At 34.0% G+C, this 14,273-nt stretch overlaps 4 protein-coding genes across 10 annotated transcripts; 1 reads left to right on the top strand and 3 right to left on the bottom strand.

The window, feature by feature from the left end:
* Positions 1–139: 139 nt before the first annotated feature.
* On the top strand, positions 140–5,708 carry stc (nuclear transcription factor, X-box binding stc). 2 transcript variants are annotated; one of them, XM_031971237.2, is made up of 10 exons: positions 140–873; positions 954–2,469; positions 2,606–2,779; positions 2,850–3,239; positions 3,332–3,613; positions 3,697–3,987; positions 4,110–4,573; positions 4,680–5,210; positions 5,287–5,393; positions 5,492–5,708. In XM_031971237.2, exons 2-10 carry the CDS (start codon positions 1,011–1,013, stop codon positions 5,592–5,594), a joined length of 3,801 nt encoding a protein of 1,266 aa, XP_031827097.2. In that variant the 5' UTR covers positions 140–873; positions 954–1,010; the 3' UTR covers positions 5,595–5,708. The 2 variants fall into 2 exon arrangements, with proteins under 2 accessions (XP_031827097.2, XP_031827096.2); XM_031971236.2 differs by having other exon boundaries at positions 140–2,469.
* Positions 5,709–6,446: 738 nt separating this feature from the next.
* Positions 6,447–12,210, bottom strand: LOC116424682 (uncharacterized). 6 transcript variants are annotated; one of them, XM_076368059.1, is made up of 9 exons: positions 11,642–12,201; positions 11,121–11,334; positions 10,841–11,051; positions 10,505–10,769; positions 10,268–10,420; positions 9,617–10,195; positions 9,115–9,527; positions 8,837–9,044; positions 6,447–8,672 (listed from the first exon to the last, which is right to left on the bottom strand). In XM_076368059.1, the coding sequence occupies exons 1-9, from the start codon at positions 11,670–11,672 to the stop codon at positions 8,443–8,445; spliced, it is 2,304 nt and encodes a 767-aa protein (XP_076224174.1). In that variant the 5' UTR covers positions 11,673–12,201; the 3' UTR covers positions 6,447–8,442. The 6 variants fall into 6 exon arrangements, with proteins under 6 accessions (XP_076224174.1, XP_076224173.1, XP_076224172.1 ...); XM_076368058.1 differs by having other exon boundaries at positions 10,505–10,775; positions 10,841–11,265; positions 11,642–12,210; XM_076368057.1 differs by having other exon boundaries at positions 9,617–10,420; positions 11,642–12,206.
* Positions 12,211–12,687: 477 nt separating this feature from the next.
* Positions 12,688–13,343, bottom strand: LOC116424599 (transmembrane protein 203). Its single transcript, XM_031971201.2, has one exon. The coding sequence runs from the start codon at positions 13,341–13,343 to the stop codon at positions 12,930–12,932; it is 414 nt and encodes a 137-aa protein (XP_031827061.1). The 3' UTR covers positions 12,688–12,929.
* Positions 13,344–13,429: 86 nt separating this feature from the next.
* Positions 13,430–14,237, bottom strand: Rpp20 (ribonuclease P protein subunit p20). Its single transcript, XM_031971200.2, has 3 exons — positions 14,058–14,237; positions 13,656–13,824; positions 13,430–13,579 (listed from the first exon to the last, which is right to left on the bottom strand). Exons 1-3 carry the CDS (start codon positions 14,235–14,237, stop codon positions 13,461–13,463), a joined length of 468 nt encoding a protein of 155 aa, XP_031827060.1. The 3' UTR covers positions 13,430–13,460.
* Positions 14,238–14,273: the final 36 nt, after the last annotated feature.

The following is a 14,273-nucleotide window of genomic DNA, read 5'->3' as shown; positions in this document are numbered from 1 at the left end:
CGGTAGAGACGTTGAACACAACATTTCCCGCCTACTGCTTGAAATACCAACGTTGTAAAAAATGCTTGTTGCGACACCACAGTTCCTTCCTTAACGACCGTGAAGGGCGGTCGTGGTAATATCAAGAATGCTTCCATACCGACAGGGGCAAAAGTTGACTTATCGTAAAACTATTAATTTAGGAATGTATTAACTGTTAATACAAGTTAACAAATCAAATGGCACTTAAAATATTATGGTCAGTAAACCTCAAAAGGGATTATCGGTAATGTCGAACACGACGTCAAAATGGTACGAGAGTCCCGAGGACTCTTCGAGGGCTGGACAATTACAATTCTTGTAACATGTAACGTCTGTCTCTGTACGGAGAGATTCAATCTGTGCTGAAACGTATCGGATGGTCTTTTTACGGAAAAAAGTGCCATCTATTCGATACAGATAGGATTAAGCAATCGTTTTCTTTTACATTCGATAACCAAGTTTTAAAGTCGTTTGTTGAGAATTCGATTGACGGTTTAATATTGTATTTTGTTTAAAGTTCATTATGAAATTATACTTCTAATACGCTTTCAAATAGTATTTGCATTATAATACCAACTGATTGCTTAAATTTATAATTCTAATTAAACGTTTGTTTGAAATCGTTCAAATCACAAGTGCGAATCGTCTCGTGCTAAGTTAGCACACCTAACAGACAGTTTTTGAGTTGTGCTTGTTGAGTCTCTAGTAAAAAGTGTTTGTAATTCTTGCTCATTGTACAATATCCAGTATCATTCTTGCTTATCCCATTTCGTTATCTTGTACAAATTTACGAATGTTTTGTATTCGCAAATTTAGAAAAGCACTACGTATAATTATTCGTCTGGAAACGAGGTAACCATATTTTCGGTTGAATTGCTTATTAATCGTTTAAGAAACGGCAGAATAGTAACGGGTAACAACAACGTTTTCAGTTATTTTCACATACGGTGAAAGTTATTTTAAAAGATACGTGCAAAACCGAAAAAATTATGGCCACCTGGGATGGTTCGTATTCTGAACCAGATGATCAGCATTATTATTTGTACTCTGATCAAAATGTTCCTGCTTCCACAACAGGAAGCTGGACGTTTTTTCCTAATAATGTAAATAGTGATTATAGAAGAGAAAATCATGAATTTTATGTACAAAATGATTCTATGTACCAACAAAATTGTCCGAATACTTTGTATCATTCAAATGCAAATGTTATGCCCACTGTCTTGTCTACAAGTAATAGTTATCAGGAGCATTTGAGGAATACCATAGACAACTCTCAGACTCAGACTAACGTGAAACATTTCCCCAAGAATGTTAAACCACAAAATTGCTTTGTACCTACTGTCGATTATTGGAGTAGCGATTATAACACAAACACAAGTAACATTAAGCATAATTATGTAAAAGGTACGAAAGATGTTAGGTCTGTCGTAACAAAAGGGTCAAATTTACATGCTACGGCCCAAGAATTTATACCAAGTAATTCTAAAGTAATCAATAAGAAAGAAGAATTGCAACATATGGATGTTATTTCTTCGAATAACCACATGGATTGTTGTACCAAAGACGCAAAGGTTACAGGAAAAGCACCAAATGTTGATAAGTATCCTATCGATAATTTAAATAAATGTGAACAAAAGCATGAGAGTAAAAAGAATATAAATTATAAGGTTAAAGAGGGGCAACAAGATCAATTTTACAAAAAAAATCGGTATACAAGCTCTTATCATCAGAGAGGCAGAAGTTCTTATAAATTTCAGGGTAATAAATATTATACTAATAAGCATTACTCTGATAAATTGCAACCGGATACACAAGATTTAGTAAATTTAAACGAGGAAGAACCATGCTCAAGCATGAATACAAATTTGTATAAAAGTAGAAAATCATCAACTGAGAATAAAGATAGAAGAAGTGTTGTTACCAAAGACAATAACTTACAGTCTAATGGCATAAAGCAGTCTAATAATCAAGATAAAGAATTTACTTATTACGATTCAGGATCAAAGCCATTATATACTTACCATAAAAATACAAGAAAATATCCGTACAATGCTAGATATAACAAGGAAGATTATAGTTATAGAGAAAGAAGACACAATTATCAGGGGTACAATGAAAGTTGGCAGAATTATGGCTCAGAAGATAAACAGGATAGAAATGAACACGCGTGCAATCGTAAAGATTCTAATGAAACTAGACAAGGTTTTAGCGAAGAGGCTACAGTAGGAATAAAGGAAACTAAAGACAGAGGATATAATTATCAGGGACGTAATGGGTTCAGAGAACCTAAGAAAGGAGATAAAACTGAAACATTCAAGGAGAAGGATAGAAACAGAAGTAATACGTTTGATAATAAAGAGAAGGCAAATGAGAATTGGAGGAATAAAAGAGAAATTAATGAAAAGAATAGTATTCAGAAACGAGTACAAAATAAAAAGAGCCCACTTGGTATGTATATCATTTAAATTAAACAAATTATACCATTTTTCAGCTAGCTATATTTATCTCATGGTGTATATATATATATATATATATATATATATATATATATATATATATATATATATCTTATTCTTTAATCCAGATGACGATGCAAGTCAAAGGGAAAGATTGACAGATCAGTTAAACAGGGGACAATTAGAATGTTTAGTATGTTGCGAATCTATCAGACAGAATGATTACATTTGGTCATGTTCTAATTGTTATCATGTTCTACATTTGAAGTGTGTTAAAAAATGGGCAAAATCTTCGCAAGCAGGTAAGTGAAAGTATTATGAATGCGTTAACATTGTATTTGCTTAGAATTATAAATAACTGTATCTTTTTAGATAACGGTTGGAGATGTCCAGCATGTCAGAATGTAAGCTTAACAATTCCTGACGATTACTTCTGTTTTTGTGGAAAGACAAAAACCCCTGAATGGAATCGTAGAGACGTTGCACATTCTTGCGGAGAAGTCTGCGGTAGAACGTTATCGAAAAATACTTGTCCCCACAAATGTACTCTTCTGTGTCATCCTGGATCTTGTCCCCAATGCGTAGCAATGGTAACAAGGTATTGCGGCTGTGGTAAAACATCGCAAACAGTACAATGTAGCACACACAAGTTATTGTTGTGCGATGCTACATGCGATAAGGATCTAAATTGCGGCACTCATAAATGTGAAAACAAATGTCATCACGGAGAATGCCCAAGTTGCGAGAAGACAATTGAACAAAGTACGAAATCGATGTACAATAATAACATCTTTGCGTCTAATTTTAATATAATCACCATGCGAAACATGGAATTAATATAAATTTTATTTCAGAGTGTTATTGCGGTAAAAACAAGAGGGAGATAATTTGTCAGAATAATGTTTCGCTTACGTATTCTTGTGGAAATATTTGCGGTAAACTATTAGACTGTGGTAATCACACTTGCGCAAAGCTGTGTCATCTGGATGCCTGTGAACCTTGTAGTTTGAACCCGGAGAAAGTTACAACCTGTTGTTGTGGACAGACACCGTTGACAGAAGAAAGACAAACTTGTTTAGACCCAATTCCAGTTTGCGATAAAATATGTTCTAAAAATCTGAAATGTGGTCAACCTAGTAAGTACTCTTTGAAACTGAAGTAACACTGGTATTTGACGGAATATAAAAAATAAATATATATACATATGTATTTTTCATAGATAATCCTCACACCTGCAAAGCCAAATGTCACGAAGGAGATTGCCCTGTTTGCGATTTGACCACAGATGTTAAGTGTCGTTGCGGAAACATGGATAGAGAAATTGCTTGTAAAGACTTAGTATCGAAAGCCGACGATGCTCGATGTGAAAAACGGTGCACAAAGAAAAGGTCTTGCGGCAAGCATAAGTGTAATCAGTTGTGCTGCATAGAAGTAGAACATATTTGTCCTTTGATGTGTTCTAAAACTTTAAGCTGTGGCAAACATAAATGTGAACAAACTTGTCATAAAGGTATTGTTTTCTATTATAATAGGGCTTAATATTATACAACTTATAATAACGATATATAACTTGTTAATTCGAAATTGTTATTCTCTGTTTAATCATATTTGAGATATATTATGTTCGTATAGGACGGTGTCAACCTTGTTGGCGTAGTAGCTTTGAAGAATTATATTGCGAATGTGGAGCTGCTGTAATATATCCTCCGGTTCCTTGCGGTACTAGGAGACCTATTTGCGACAGACCTTGTTCTCGTCAGCATCCCTGTGGACACGAAGTGTTCCATAATTGCCACAATGAGTCTACGTGTCCCCCTTGTACCGTTCTCACTCAGAGGTGGTGTCATGGTAAACATGAACTTCGTAAAGCTGTGCCGTGTTACGTCGATGAAATTTCATGCGGTTTGCCATGTAATAAACCTATTTCTTGCGGACGGCACAAGTGTATCACTATTTGTCATCCTGGACCATGCGAGAGACCTGGACAACAATGTACTCAGCCGTGTACTACACCGAGAGAAATGTGTGGACATGTCTGCGCTGCCCCGTGTCACGACGGTAAATGTCTAGATACACCGTGCAAGGAAATGGTAAAGGTGAATGTCCGAATTATATTTTCTCGGTAAAGGATATACTCTAATGGTACCGATTTCGATGGTTTTGTTGTATCAAATGTTGTAACAGTTAATATATTCTGTGCAGGTAACATGTCAATGTGGGCATAGAACAACGTCCCGTGCTTGTGCAGAAAATTCTAAAGAATATCAAAGAATAGCGAGTAGCATACTAGCTAGTAAAATGGCTGACATGCAACTAGGTCATTCAGTTAATTTGGAGGAAGTGTTCGGTCAAGGAGCGAAAAAACAGAATCAGTTGAAAACTTTGGAATGTAACGACGAGTGCAGATTAATCGAACGAAATAAAAGATTAGCGTTAGGCTTGCAAATTGTAAACCCGGATTTAAGCGGAAAATTAATGCCTAGATACAGCGATTTCATGAAACAATGGGCTAAGAAAGATCCACATTTTTGTCAGATGGTTCACGAGAAGCTGACTGAATTGGTTCAACTAGCAAAGACTTCGAAACAGAAATCACGTAGTTATTCGTTTGAAAGTATGAATAAAGATAAACGTCATTTCATTCACGAATCTTGTGAGTATTTTGGTTGCGAAAGTCAAGCGTACGATCAAGAGCCTAAGAGAAACGTTGTTGCTACTGCTGTAAAGGACAAGGTGATACTTCTTTTTCATAGTAATATAAAATTTTTCATAATTCCTTATATTTTTTATTTAATTAATTTTGTTACAGTGCTGGTTGCCGAGCTACAGTTTATTAGAAATTGTACAACGAAAAAATGGTCAGAGAAAAGTTCCAGGTCCGATGTTGAACACTTCAAAAGTCGATGGATCCGTAAAGTAAGTGTTCTAGATATGAATTTCTTTAGATTTTTCACAATAACGGAGATTTCGCCGTGTCTCTGTTTATTAATCATTCTGTTTGTTTTCGTTGTTAGGACGATATTATCACTGCCCGCCAAAAAGAATCAAAAAATGGAAACACAGCCGAATATAAAGGTGCCAGAACCTGAAATAGACTACTTTGATTATCAAGGTTAAAATTATTATTGTACATGTAGGATTTGGGACACCGTGGTAGGCCTTAATATTAACAAGAGTTTATTGAACTAAATAATTAACGAATAAAACAAGTATCTACCGTATGTTCACCGAGGACTTGTTTAAACTACCGTATTCTATTCTCGTTTATGCTCTGTTCGCTTATCCTGTGATACCGCCCTACCGCTCAACTTCCATGCACTTAAAGTTCACCCCCAATCGCTCTTTCTTTCTTCCAGATGCATCCCATTCATAGCTTAAAAACTAAGCACAACAGTATATCGTCCGTTGCAGCTAACCTGGCACTCTCGTCCGAGTGGTCAGATTCGTAGGCGCACGCCAATCGGGTCGCGCGACGAACACCGCGAAGAGTCGTTTCCGGACTCTCAATTGGATTTCTCGGAGCGACTGTATCCGGCCCTATGACGTCACGAGTGCCAAGTTCCCAGCAACGGACGGTAGGTATTGTGTCGCAACCGGTGTCGACACACGCCACGTTGTGGATGATCGTCGCCTGTTACGCAACACGTGTTTACTCCCACATACCTACGTGTATCACGTGCAATGTAATGCGCATGATATATGTGATTGTTAATATTATAATTTGGGAGATTGGTGTTAGATGTAATTAATGAAACTCTAGCTTATAAGGAAAAGAAGAGGGGAAATAGAATGATTGAAAAAGAAAGTATCATCAGAATCATGACAAGAAAGGTGTTTATTGATTTGCGACCGTTCACTGTTGTTTACATATTGTTTCTTTCGACATCGGTTTTATTATCTGTTTATTACCAGTTGAATGTTCATTAAATGACAATGTCGTAACGTGAGAAAACAATAAACACACATCCATACAATGCTGTATTATGATATTACAATCATTATCTAGATACATAGTTGATACTAACAACAATACATGTTTTGGAAATGAATAATAGTATACCGACGGAAATGAAATTTAAGCGATTCCCATAAAACTATTATTTTTGGGTAGGCTGATGTTACTTTTAACTAAAACCCAAAATTGTTTACAGTACGACGTGATACTTAACATAATCAAATATGTCGACTTCTTATTTTATCGTATTGCAATTTCAGTATTATCATCTGTATAGTTTAATTATTAATAATTTGTATTTAGGTGTACGATCGCGCGTAGCGTATTGCATTACATAAACATTTTGAAATATATATCTTACAAAATAATGTTTTTGTAAATTGTTTCAAATTTTTTTACGATAGTTGCACTGAACTTTATAAGAATAGCACAGGTATTATAATAATCGGATTTTTGTCAATAAAAATAGTGATTTATTATGCACCATTTTGAACAGTATGTATCAGTTTCATTTAAATGATACCATTTGTTATCGTATGTACATTTAGCTTGTATATAAATATTCATTTATATGAATATAAGACTACTTCACGTGAGTCGATTTTTATAAACATTTAATGTAGGTAACACAAGTATTTGGCACATTGAACATTGACGACATATTACATACTAAGAGTTATTGTAGTTTTAAATAAACAATTAACGAGATCCTTCATGCTTGCATAAGTACTTGTATACATAGTTTCTCTTCTAGCTCTATAGTTTACTTCAACACGAAACAAACTTGACAAATAATGGGAAATTATGGAAGGAAATTATTACTAAAAATATTAACAAAACATAAATTCAAGATACACCTTAATAACAATTGCCCTAAAAGGATTGATGTATACTCTCGAAAAGAATAAATGAACTACTGTATCTTTGCAATAATAAATAATTCAAACTGGCCAGTCTCTTGGTTCATGAAGTAGTATCTTCTTAATCGATACTTGTATAGACATAAAAAGGATCTCCCTATTCTACGAGTAAATTGTGTATCACATATAGAATCACAACACTGTTAAAACTTGCATTTGTAAATAGGTTCATTATATATGAGTTATCAAGAACTTTTGTTAAACATTTAATAGTAGGGCACTTCAATGTTGAACTGGTATTATTACTACTAATTATTAATTGGTGCAGTAGATGTAGAGTAAAAATATCTTACTTGCGAGTGATTTATCTACATAGTGCTACATTGTCTTTTTTTATGTATGTACAGACTTCAGGTTTTTTTCAGTAGGAAATAGTAGTTTTTTCTTTTAAAGATTCGCTACTACTATTACAGTGTGAAAACACTTTTGCTTTAGGTTTAACGTATTGTTCTATATAAGAATTTGGTAAAGAAGTGAGAAATCTAAATTATTATTAAAATAATACTTTTCGAAACTAATCTAAATCTAATTTCAGGAATGGAAATAGTTTTCAATCAAAATATATTCTTTAGAAGAATATCTTTTGTATAAAGCTCCTTTAAAAACATGATACGTATGTATTGTATATATATTTTTATATATGTATATCCTATCAGAGCTAGAACATGTCTTTTTTTTATGGAATAACATGTTGATCTATTGCTATATTCAGTTGAATAACATTTTCTGTTTGTCAATATGATTATTATTATTACACTGTAACTCTGTTATACTGTTTAACCGATGGTGAACAATAAAAAAAAAAAAATAATAATTGTAGCATCACAGAGGATAAGAGAAATGGGAAATGCTTCTGAATTGTCTACTGCGGATAACATTGCATCATTTTTTTTTTTTTTTTCAGAGATTCTTAATATGTGACATTTAGTCGTCAAACTGTAGGACGTACAAAAATATTGATAAATATCAAAGAATATCACGATTATATTATTATGTGTTTCGAAGTAGAAACAAAAGTAAAAGATAAAGTTTTAAAAATCTTTAGGTTGATATTTCAGTTCATTGATCCACTGCTTGCTGATATATTGCTTCATATATAAGGATTATTACCTCGTTTCAGATGTACATTATAATTAGGATAACCGCTTAGGTACTGGTGCCGTGGACTTACCGACGGTTGTTTAGTAATACTTGCCATTGCCCAACCCATCGTCAATTCTATACCCCTGCATAAAGTTTGATACACGAACCATGGCCAAGGTTTCGGATACTGTGTTATAACCGGTTGTGTGCCATATTTCACTCTCTCAGCTAAAAGTCCTGAAAATACGTAAATCAAGAATAACTTTTGTTAATAACTTCACGGCCAGAGCAACGAGTGCGATGCTCGCAATTTTTACGTAATTTATTTCATATTTTCATATAAAAAAAAAAAAAACCATGCACGAAGAACAGTTTAATTATACTATTGTACATTAAATTACCATATGGGCCAAAAATACGTGCAATGTCTGTAATGCATAAAATAATTCCTAAAATTGCAGTTATATATGTGACATTTAATACTTTTCGAATTTGTGATCTTCTAGCTGCTGCAGTATTCGCTTCTAATATATGCAAAGGTATATCAGATTTAGATCTGTTTACGTACGCGATGTGATTTAATATCGAATGAAGTGTGAAGTCGCTACTCTGAAAGGGAACATTTACATATATTGTAAGAATAATTTGATATCGGTATTAATAAAAGATCTAAAGGTACCGTAAGTTTCGCGTCGGTTGTAGTATTTTCAGGAAGCAAATTCGTTTCAACGGTTATATCTTCGGCATCTTCTTTTCCCTTCTCGTTTTTCCAAGATAAATTTTTCTTACGCCCTTTCGAATCATCCACTTTGTCCTTACTTTTGTCCGTCATCAGAGCTGCTTTCTCGCTACAATCAGGCTGATCTGAGTCTGATTCGGACTTTTCTTGTACCTCAATTTTCTCAGGAACTATATTGCGACCGTGCGTAGGACTTCTACTCAAAGTTCTAATACTCATTTCACTGCTTCGGCGATTCAAGTTTAACGGCTTGATTTGAATCATTTCGGAATTACGCCGAAAAGAAGTGTCCGAATTCCGGCGTAGTTCAGCTTTCGAGATGATTCCGCTAATGTCCGAATTGCGCCTCGAGCCTGAACGACAACGGAAATGAATTATACACGATTCGCACGATATTTCATTGATACTATTATTTCTAAATCTACGTTTACATTCCGTTTACCTGCGGGACTCAAGTCCACAACTTTGGATAGTTTGTAATGTTCGTTCGGCGGCAACATTCTTCTGGGTGTTCTATTCCCGAAATCGCTGTTCCGTTTCAGTTTAGCCGCGAACTGAGAACTCCTGTTTTTCTCGTGCGAAAAATCAGAACACCGTCTCAGATCTTTGACACTTCCCAAAGGCGTGACGTTTTCGGAATGTCTTCTGGACATTCTGTCCGGGGATCGTCTTCGATCGATATCGGGCGAATATTTCGGACTAAAGTCAGAATTTCGGCGACACTCTGACGCAAAACCATCTTCATCGTTCATAAATCTAACGCTGCACTCCGAGTTCCTGCGAGACGATCTGGACGCGTCGCTACTTCGCCTGCTGCCTATAGAGCTTTTACGACTCGGACTGGACACCGTTATTATTGGTAAATTAGCTGCCGACGGCGTTGGTGTCGGAGGTCTGACGTACACTTCTGGCACCGTTGACACAGGTGTCGGCTTTTCAATCTGACGCAGTGGACTCTTGTAAAATTTGTCAGATTCTACTTGAAATTGCTCCTCTTTTTGAGATGGTTTCGCAAGTTGATCTGTAATATTCAAAATTATCATTTCATTCAGACGGTCTAACGAGTATTCGTGTATTCCGGTATGTTCGTTACCTTGACAACTTTTCTCCGGTTCAATGACGAATGTTGCGGGTTCTGATTCTTCTATATTTTTAACTTTAGGATTGAGTAAAGTAGGCACCAAAGCAGGAGCAACATACGACGCTAAATTATTGTAAGGCGCTAACATTGCCAATTGCATGATACCTTAAAGAATATTAACCACCTTGAATTAGATTGTAATTTAAAAATTTCTTTATAAAACGTTAAGGCTGATTTGCAAAAACAAACCTTTCTGATGGTTATTGGAATTGTCTCTTACCAACATACTACTTGGCACAGTTTCCAACCACTGAAGTATTTTATACCCGGCGTGTAAGAATGTCAGATATAGAAGAATACTCCAAATAAGAAACACAGACTGAACTACATAAATTACAACATAACAATTTGGGGAAGTGAGAGCAATGTCACTAGCAATCACGAAGAAAAAGTGTCCTGTTATGATTAAGCTTACACAAGATTCTTTTTGTATGTTTTGTGGTCCAAATTTAAGCTGAAACTTTATTAAATTGTATATTAAACTTATTTTTTATAACGTTCAAATTTGGGCATTATTAGAATTACTTGAGTTAACTGTAGGAAAGCCAACTGTATAAGACTGAAGGCAGATGTTATACAAGGGAATCCAATGTCCCATACTATGGATCCAATGATTTTTGGCATGATATCCTTAAGATTGTACGGATCTATGAAGAGGCAAGTTGCTCTTGAAGCCCCAAGTATGCATAAAAACATATTAATTGTTGACATGAAAGGCCGGCTTGATATAAGAGACCTGGAAAAAGAAACAGAATCTTCGTAACCCGTAATATATTTTTCATAAGAGGCATCTCTCTTACAGTACCTTAAATGTAGAATAGATAAAAATGTATAAAATGCAAGTACAAAAAAGAGACACGCAAAACCATATGTGTGTAAAAGAAAAATCCATTTCAGTTCTTGGTTTACAGAAACCAGTGACGGAGCGATGACTAGAAATTTTTCTAAAACTGAAGATGTTGATGAATTTGAGACACAGTTCTGTCCAGGTATCGGTGTTGATGACGTTTCATTCATACCTATTAAAAAAGGAAAAACACCGTTATCTCTTACGAACAAAAATGATTGAAAGTAGGGTGTACTTGAATGCATTGATTTTCATTCATTTCACAGATACAAAATCTAATAAATTAATTACTGAATTGATTAAATTAAATACTTATACCGATATTAAGTTACTATAATGTACAATGTAGTATGTACAGCAATTATAGAATTCATTGGTATTTATTAATATCGAGTATTATTGCTGTACATTTTTAAATTACAATAGAAAAATGCTCTGTATAATAATGCAAGGAAGAATTGTGACATAAAGAAACTGACCATGAGTCCAATTATTAGTCAGCCTATCCATAATCTCTAGATTGATGTCCACAGCACATCACTAAGGCTTATTCTGATCCTTTGGACTACGACAGACAATCGACGTTTCTTTAATTGTAACCGATCAAGTAATTGCGAGGACGAGCTTTGAAATGTGGCAGCAGCAACAGGCTTTATCTATAGTGTAGCCGGACTCGCATCCCTCCTCCGGGTGTCGCGGACACCCTCGGTCCCGTCCCTTTCTCTTACCCTCCTACTAGAAATATTGATTTTACACAAAGAGGATTGGAGGGAGAATTCAGACCATCCTAAGCTTTACGGCCGTCGATTGTTTATCTTTAGAATTTAAATAGAGCAGTACTAAATATATCGAATTAATCCGGTTTCGTTGTTTATTATTACCTTATTGTAGACACGTATATATGTATCGTCTTACCATTTAAAAGTTACAACTCTATATTTATAAAATACGATTTTTTTTTTAGACGTAAAACATTAAATTTTTTTCTCCTATCTATCTATATAAAAGTTACTTATCTTTTTTACCTCGTTCGATTTTCACATTACAAAATTAGATAAAAGTATGACTTCTTTTTTTTGAAAGCTTCAAAAATTTTCAAAAAATTTATTCGATAAACCACTATAATAATGGTAATAATAATGATTCATATTTACCTTAAAATATCACTTTTTTTAAATATATAGTGTCATTAATGAAAAATTTTTAGTACGACTAATGTTAAATGTATATTTAGATTTAGATTTATATCGTACTATTGATTCATAAATTTACAACAGCGAGAAAATGACATGACACGGTTACTGTGTTACATCTATTGAAGTACCATGACATTTCAAACATCTAATTTATTGAAGTTTCAGAGTATTGATCTGAAAGTTAAGACGACAGAACACATGTAGTATTCAAAACAGTCCAAGAAACTTCCACGTTAAATTATGAATGCTTCCAAGTTAAAAATACATTCAATACTAACTGTATACTATTAAATGTAGATGAGAGATGGCAGTAAACATTAAAAAGCACCATCCTTAATATAAATCATCCTTTATTACAATTTGATATTTACATTCTGATGTTTGTACTTGAAACTTAATTTTAAATGTTTACATATTCTATAAAAACAGTGTACTTGATAAGAATTTAATGAAGATAATAAAAAGATTGTACAATAAGCGCAAGAAAGAAAAATGAAAGTTATTTTTAGTCGATTTTTCTGTTCTATTTGCTATTATTATTGTAAATTCTATAGTTTGCAATTCATAGGTATTAATTTACTTGACATGCTCTAACTGCAATTAATTGCAAAAGCACGAATATAGGGCTCATAATTTCTGAGTATTCGAAAGTGCTTTGTCCTGTTAGTTTTTTACATAGAAGATATTTGAAAGCAAATATCAACAGTAGCGACGAAAGGCTTTGTAATGCTCTTAGAATAGCAGCCTTAATAGTTCCCTCCATATGCATTCTCATAAAAATGATTGCACAAAAATAAGTGTTTAATCCATCTGCTATAAAAAGAGGTGAAAATACTATCCACCATCCTGACTGACCTAGGAAATAATTGTCATCGAGTTTGAGGGCCAATAACATTGTAAAAATTGTCAATGAAACTAAATTTATCCATATTTCAAAAATTGTTAAGCCCAACCAATGTACTAGCTCGTTCAAGGAAAATATCATTTTGTAGACATTGAACTTACAATTATTTCACTTTCTCATTTATCATATTGTTATCTTTTGTTTATTATTTGTAATTTTATCATAATAACAGATTAAATATTCTTAAAATTTGTTTTGTTACTCTTGATACTTCAGATTACCTATTGAGAACTTTCTGAACACACGAATATGTATGGCAGAATTATTTCTATTAATTGTTTCATAATCAGCGCTATCATGAATGGGTTCAAAATCGTCTGCAATTATATAAAATATTGTTATTGTGAGAAATTCAAAATATAACATTGCCAAAAGTTAAAACTACTTATGCACCAATGATAGGTATAGTAGAAGTCTTGATGTCAAACTCGATTCCGCCGTAATGAATCTCCTTTAACTGTAAAGCTAAATTGCAAGCTCTACGCACAGCTGCACCAAGGCCATGAATGATCACTTCACAATCACCATCATTAAGAAGTTTTTCACATATCTTCAATTGTGCCTTGTATTGTGAAGAAAATATAAAAGCTAATTAAAATATTACAAACAGATCATTCACATTGGTGGGAAAAGTATAAACGTATACAATTGACCTGACCGAGTTACGAATATAATGATTTTGAAAATACTATATAATATAAAATAATAGAACGTACTATTTAACGATCAAGTTTAAATTTTCGTCACTATTGACATTGACAAAAGACAAGGTTATAATCTCGTAATAATTATTACCTTAAAATTCGTTTTATTAGTTACAAATATATCTTTGTCTCGTTTCCTCAATAGACTAAAAGGTTGTCTCTTTTTAACAGAATAGTCAGAGGGCAACAGCTTCTTACGTTTTGCTCTAAGCGCGTTTCTCTCTTTCAAAAAATCCGGACTGGTCCCTGAACACTCGTGCACGTCGGTCATTCTGACAGTTACTGTATGTGATTTCCCGTTGATTTT

Source organism: Nomia melanderi, chromosome 5 (genome assembly GCF_051020985.1).
Source record: "Nomia melanderi isolate GNS246 chromosome 5, iyNomMela1, whole genome shotgun sequence".
Lineage (NCBI taxonomy): Eukaryota > Metazoa > Arthropoda > Insecta > Hymenoptera > Halictidae > Nomia > Nomia melanderi.
This window is presented reverse-complemented; position numbering and strand designations above follow the sequence as displayed.

What these genes read in the sequence shown, in the direction of transcription:
- stc (XM_031971237.2), top strand. Translation starts at nt 1,011, where the DNA reads ATGGCCACCTGGGATGGTTCGTATTCTGAACCAGATGATCAGCATTAT. An exon ending in TGAACAAACTTGTCATAAAG is followed by an intron (nt 3,988 to 4,109) that starts GTATTGTTTTCT and finishes ATGTTCGTATAG; the next exon opens with GACGGTGTCAACCTTGTTGG. An exon ending in CGTGCAAGGAAATGGTAAAG is followed by an intron (nt 4,574 to 4,679) that starts GTGAATGTCCGA and finishes TATTCTGTGCAG; the next exon opens with GTAACATGTCAATGTGGGCA.
- LOC116424682 (XM_076368056.1), bottom strand. Translation starts at nt 11,672, where the DNA reads ATGGATAGGCTGACTAATAATTGGACTCATG. An exon ending in CTTTCCTACAGTTAACTCAA is followed by an intron (nt 10,776 to 10,840) that starts GTAATTCTAATA and finishes AATTTAATAAAG; the next exon opens with TTTCAGCTTAAATTTGGACC. An exon ending in ACCGGAGAAAAGTTGTCAAG is followed by an intron (nt 10,196 to 10,267) that starts GTAACGAACATA and finishes TGAATATTACAG; the next exon opens with ATCAACTTGCGAAACCATCT.
- LOC116424599 (XM_031971201.2), bottom strand. Translation starts at nt 13,343, where the DNA reads ATGATATTTTCCTTGAACGAGCTAGTACATTGGTTGGGCTTAACAATT.
- Rpp20 (XM_031971200.2), bottom strand. Translation starts at nt 14,237, where the DNA reads ATGACCGACGTGCACGAGTGTTCAGGGACCAGTCCGGATTTTTTGAAA. An exon ending in CTAATAAAACGAATTTTAAG is followed by an intron (nt 13,825 to 14,057) that starts GTAATAATTATT and finishes TCACAATACAAG; the next exon opens with GCACAATTGAAGATATGTGA. An exon ending in TTCTACTATACCTATCATTG is followed by an intron (nt 13,580 to 13,655) that starts GTGCATAAGTAG and finishes ATATAATTGCAG; the next exon opens with ACGATTTTGAACCCATTCAT.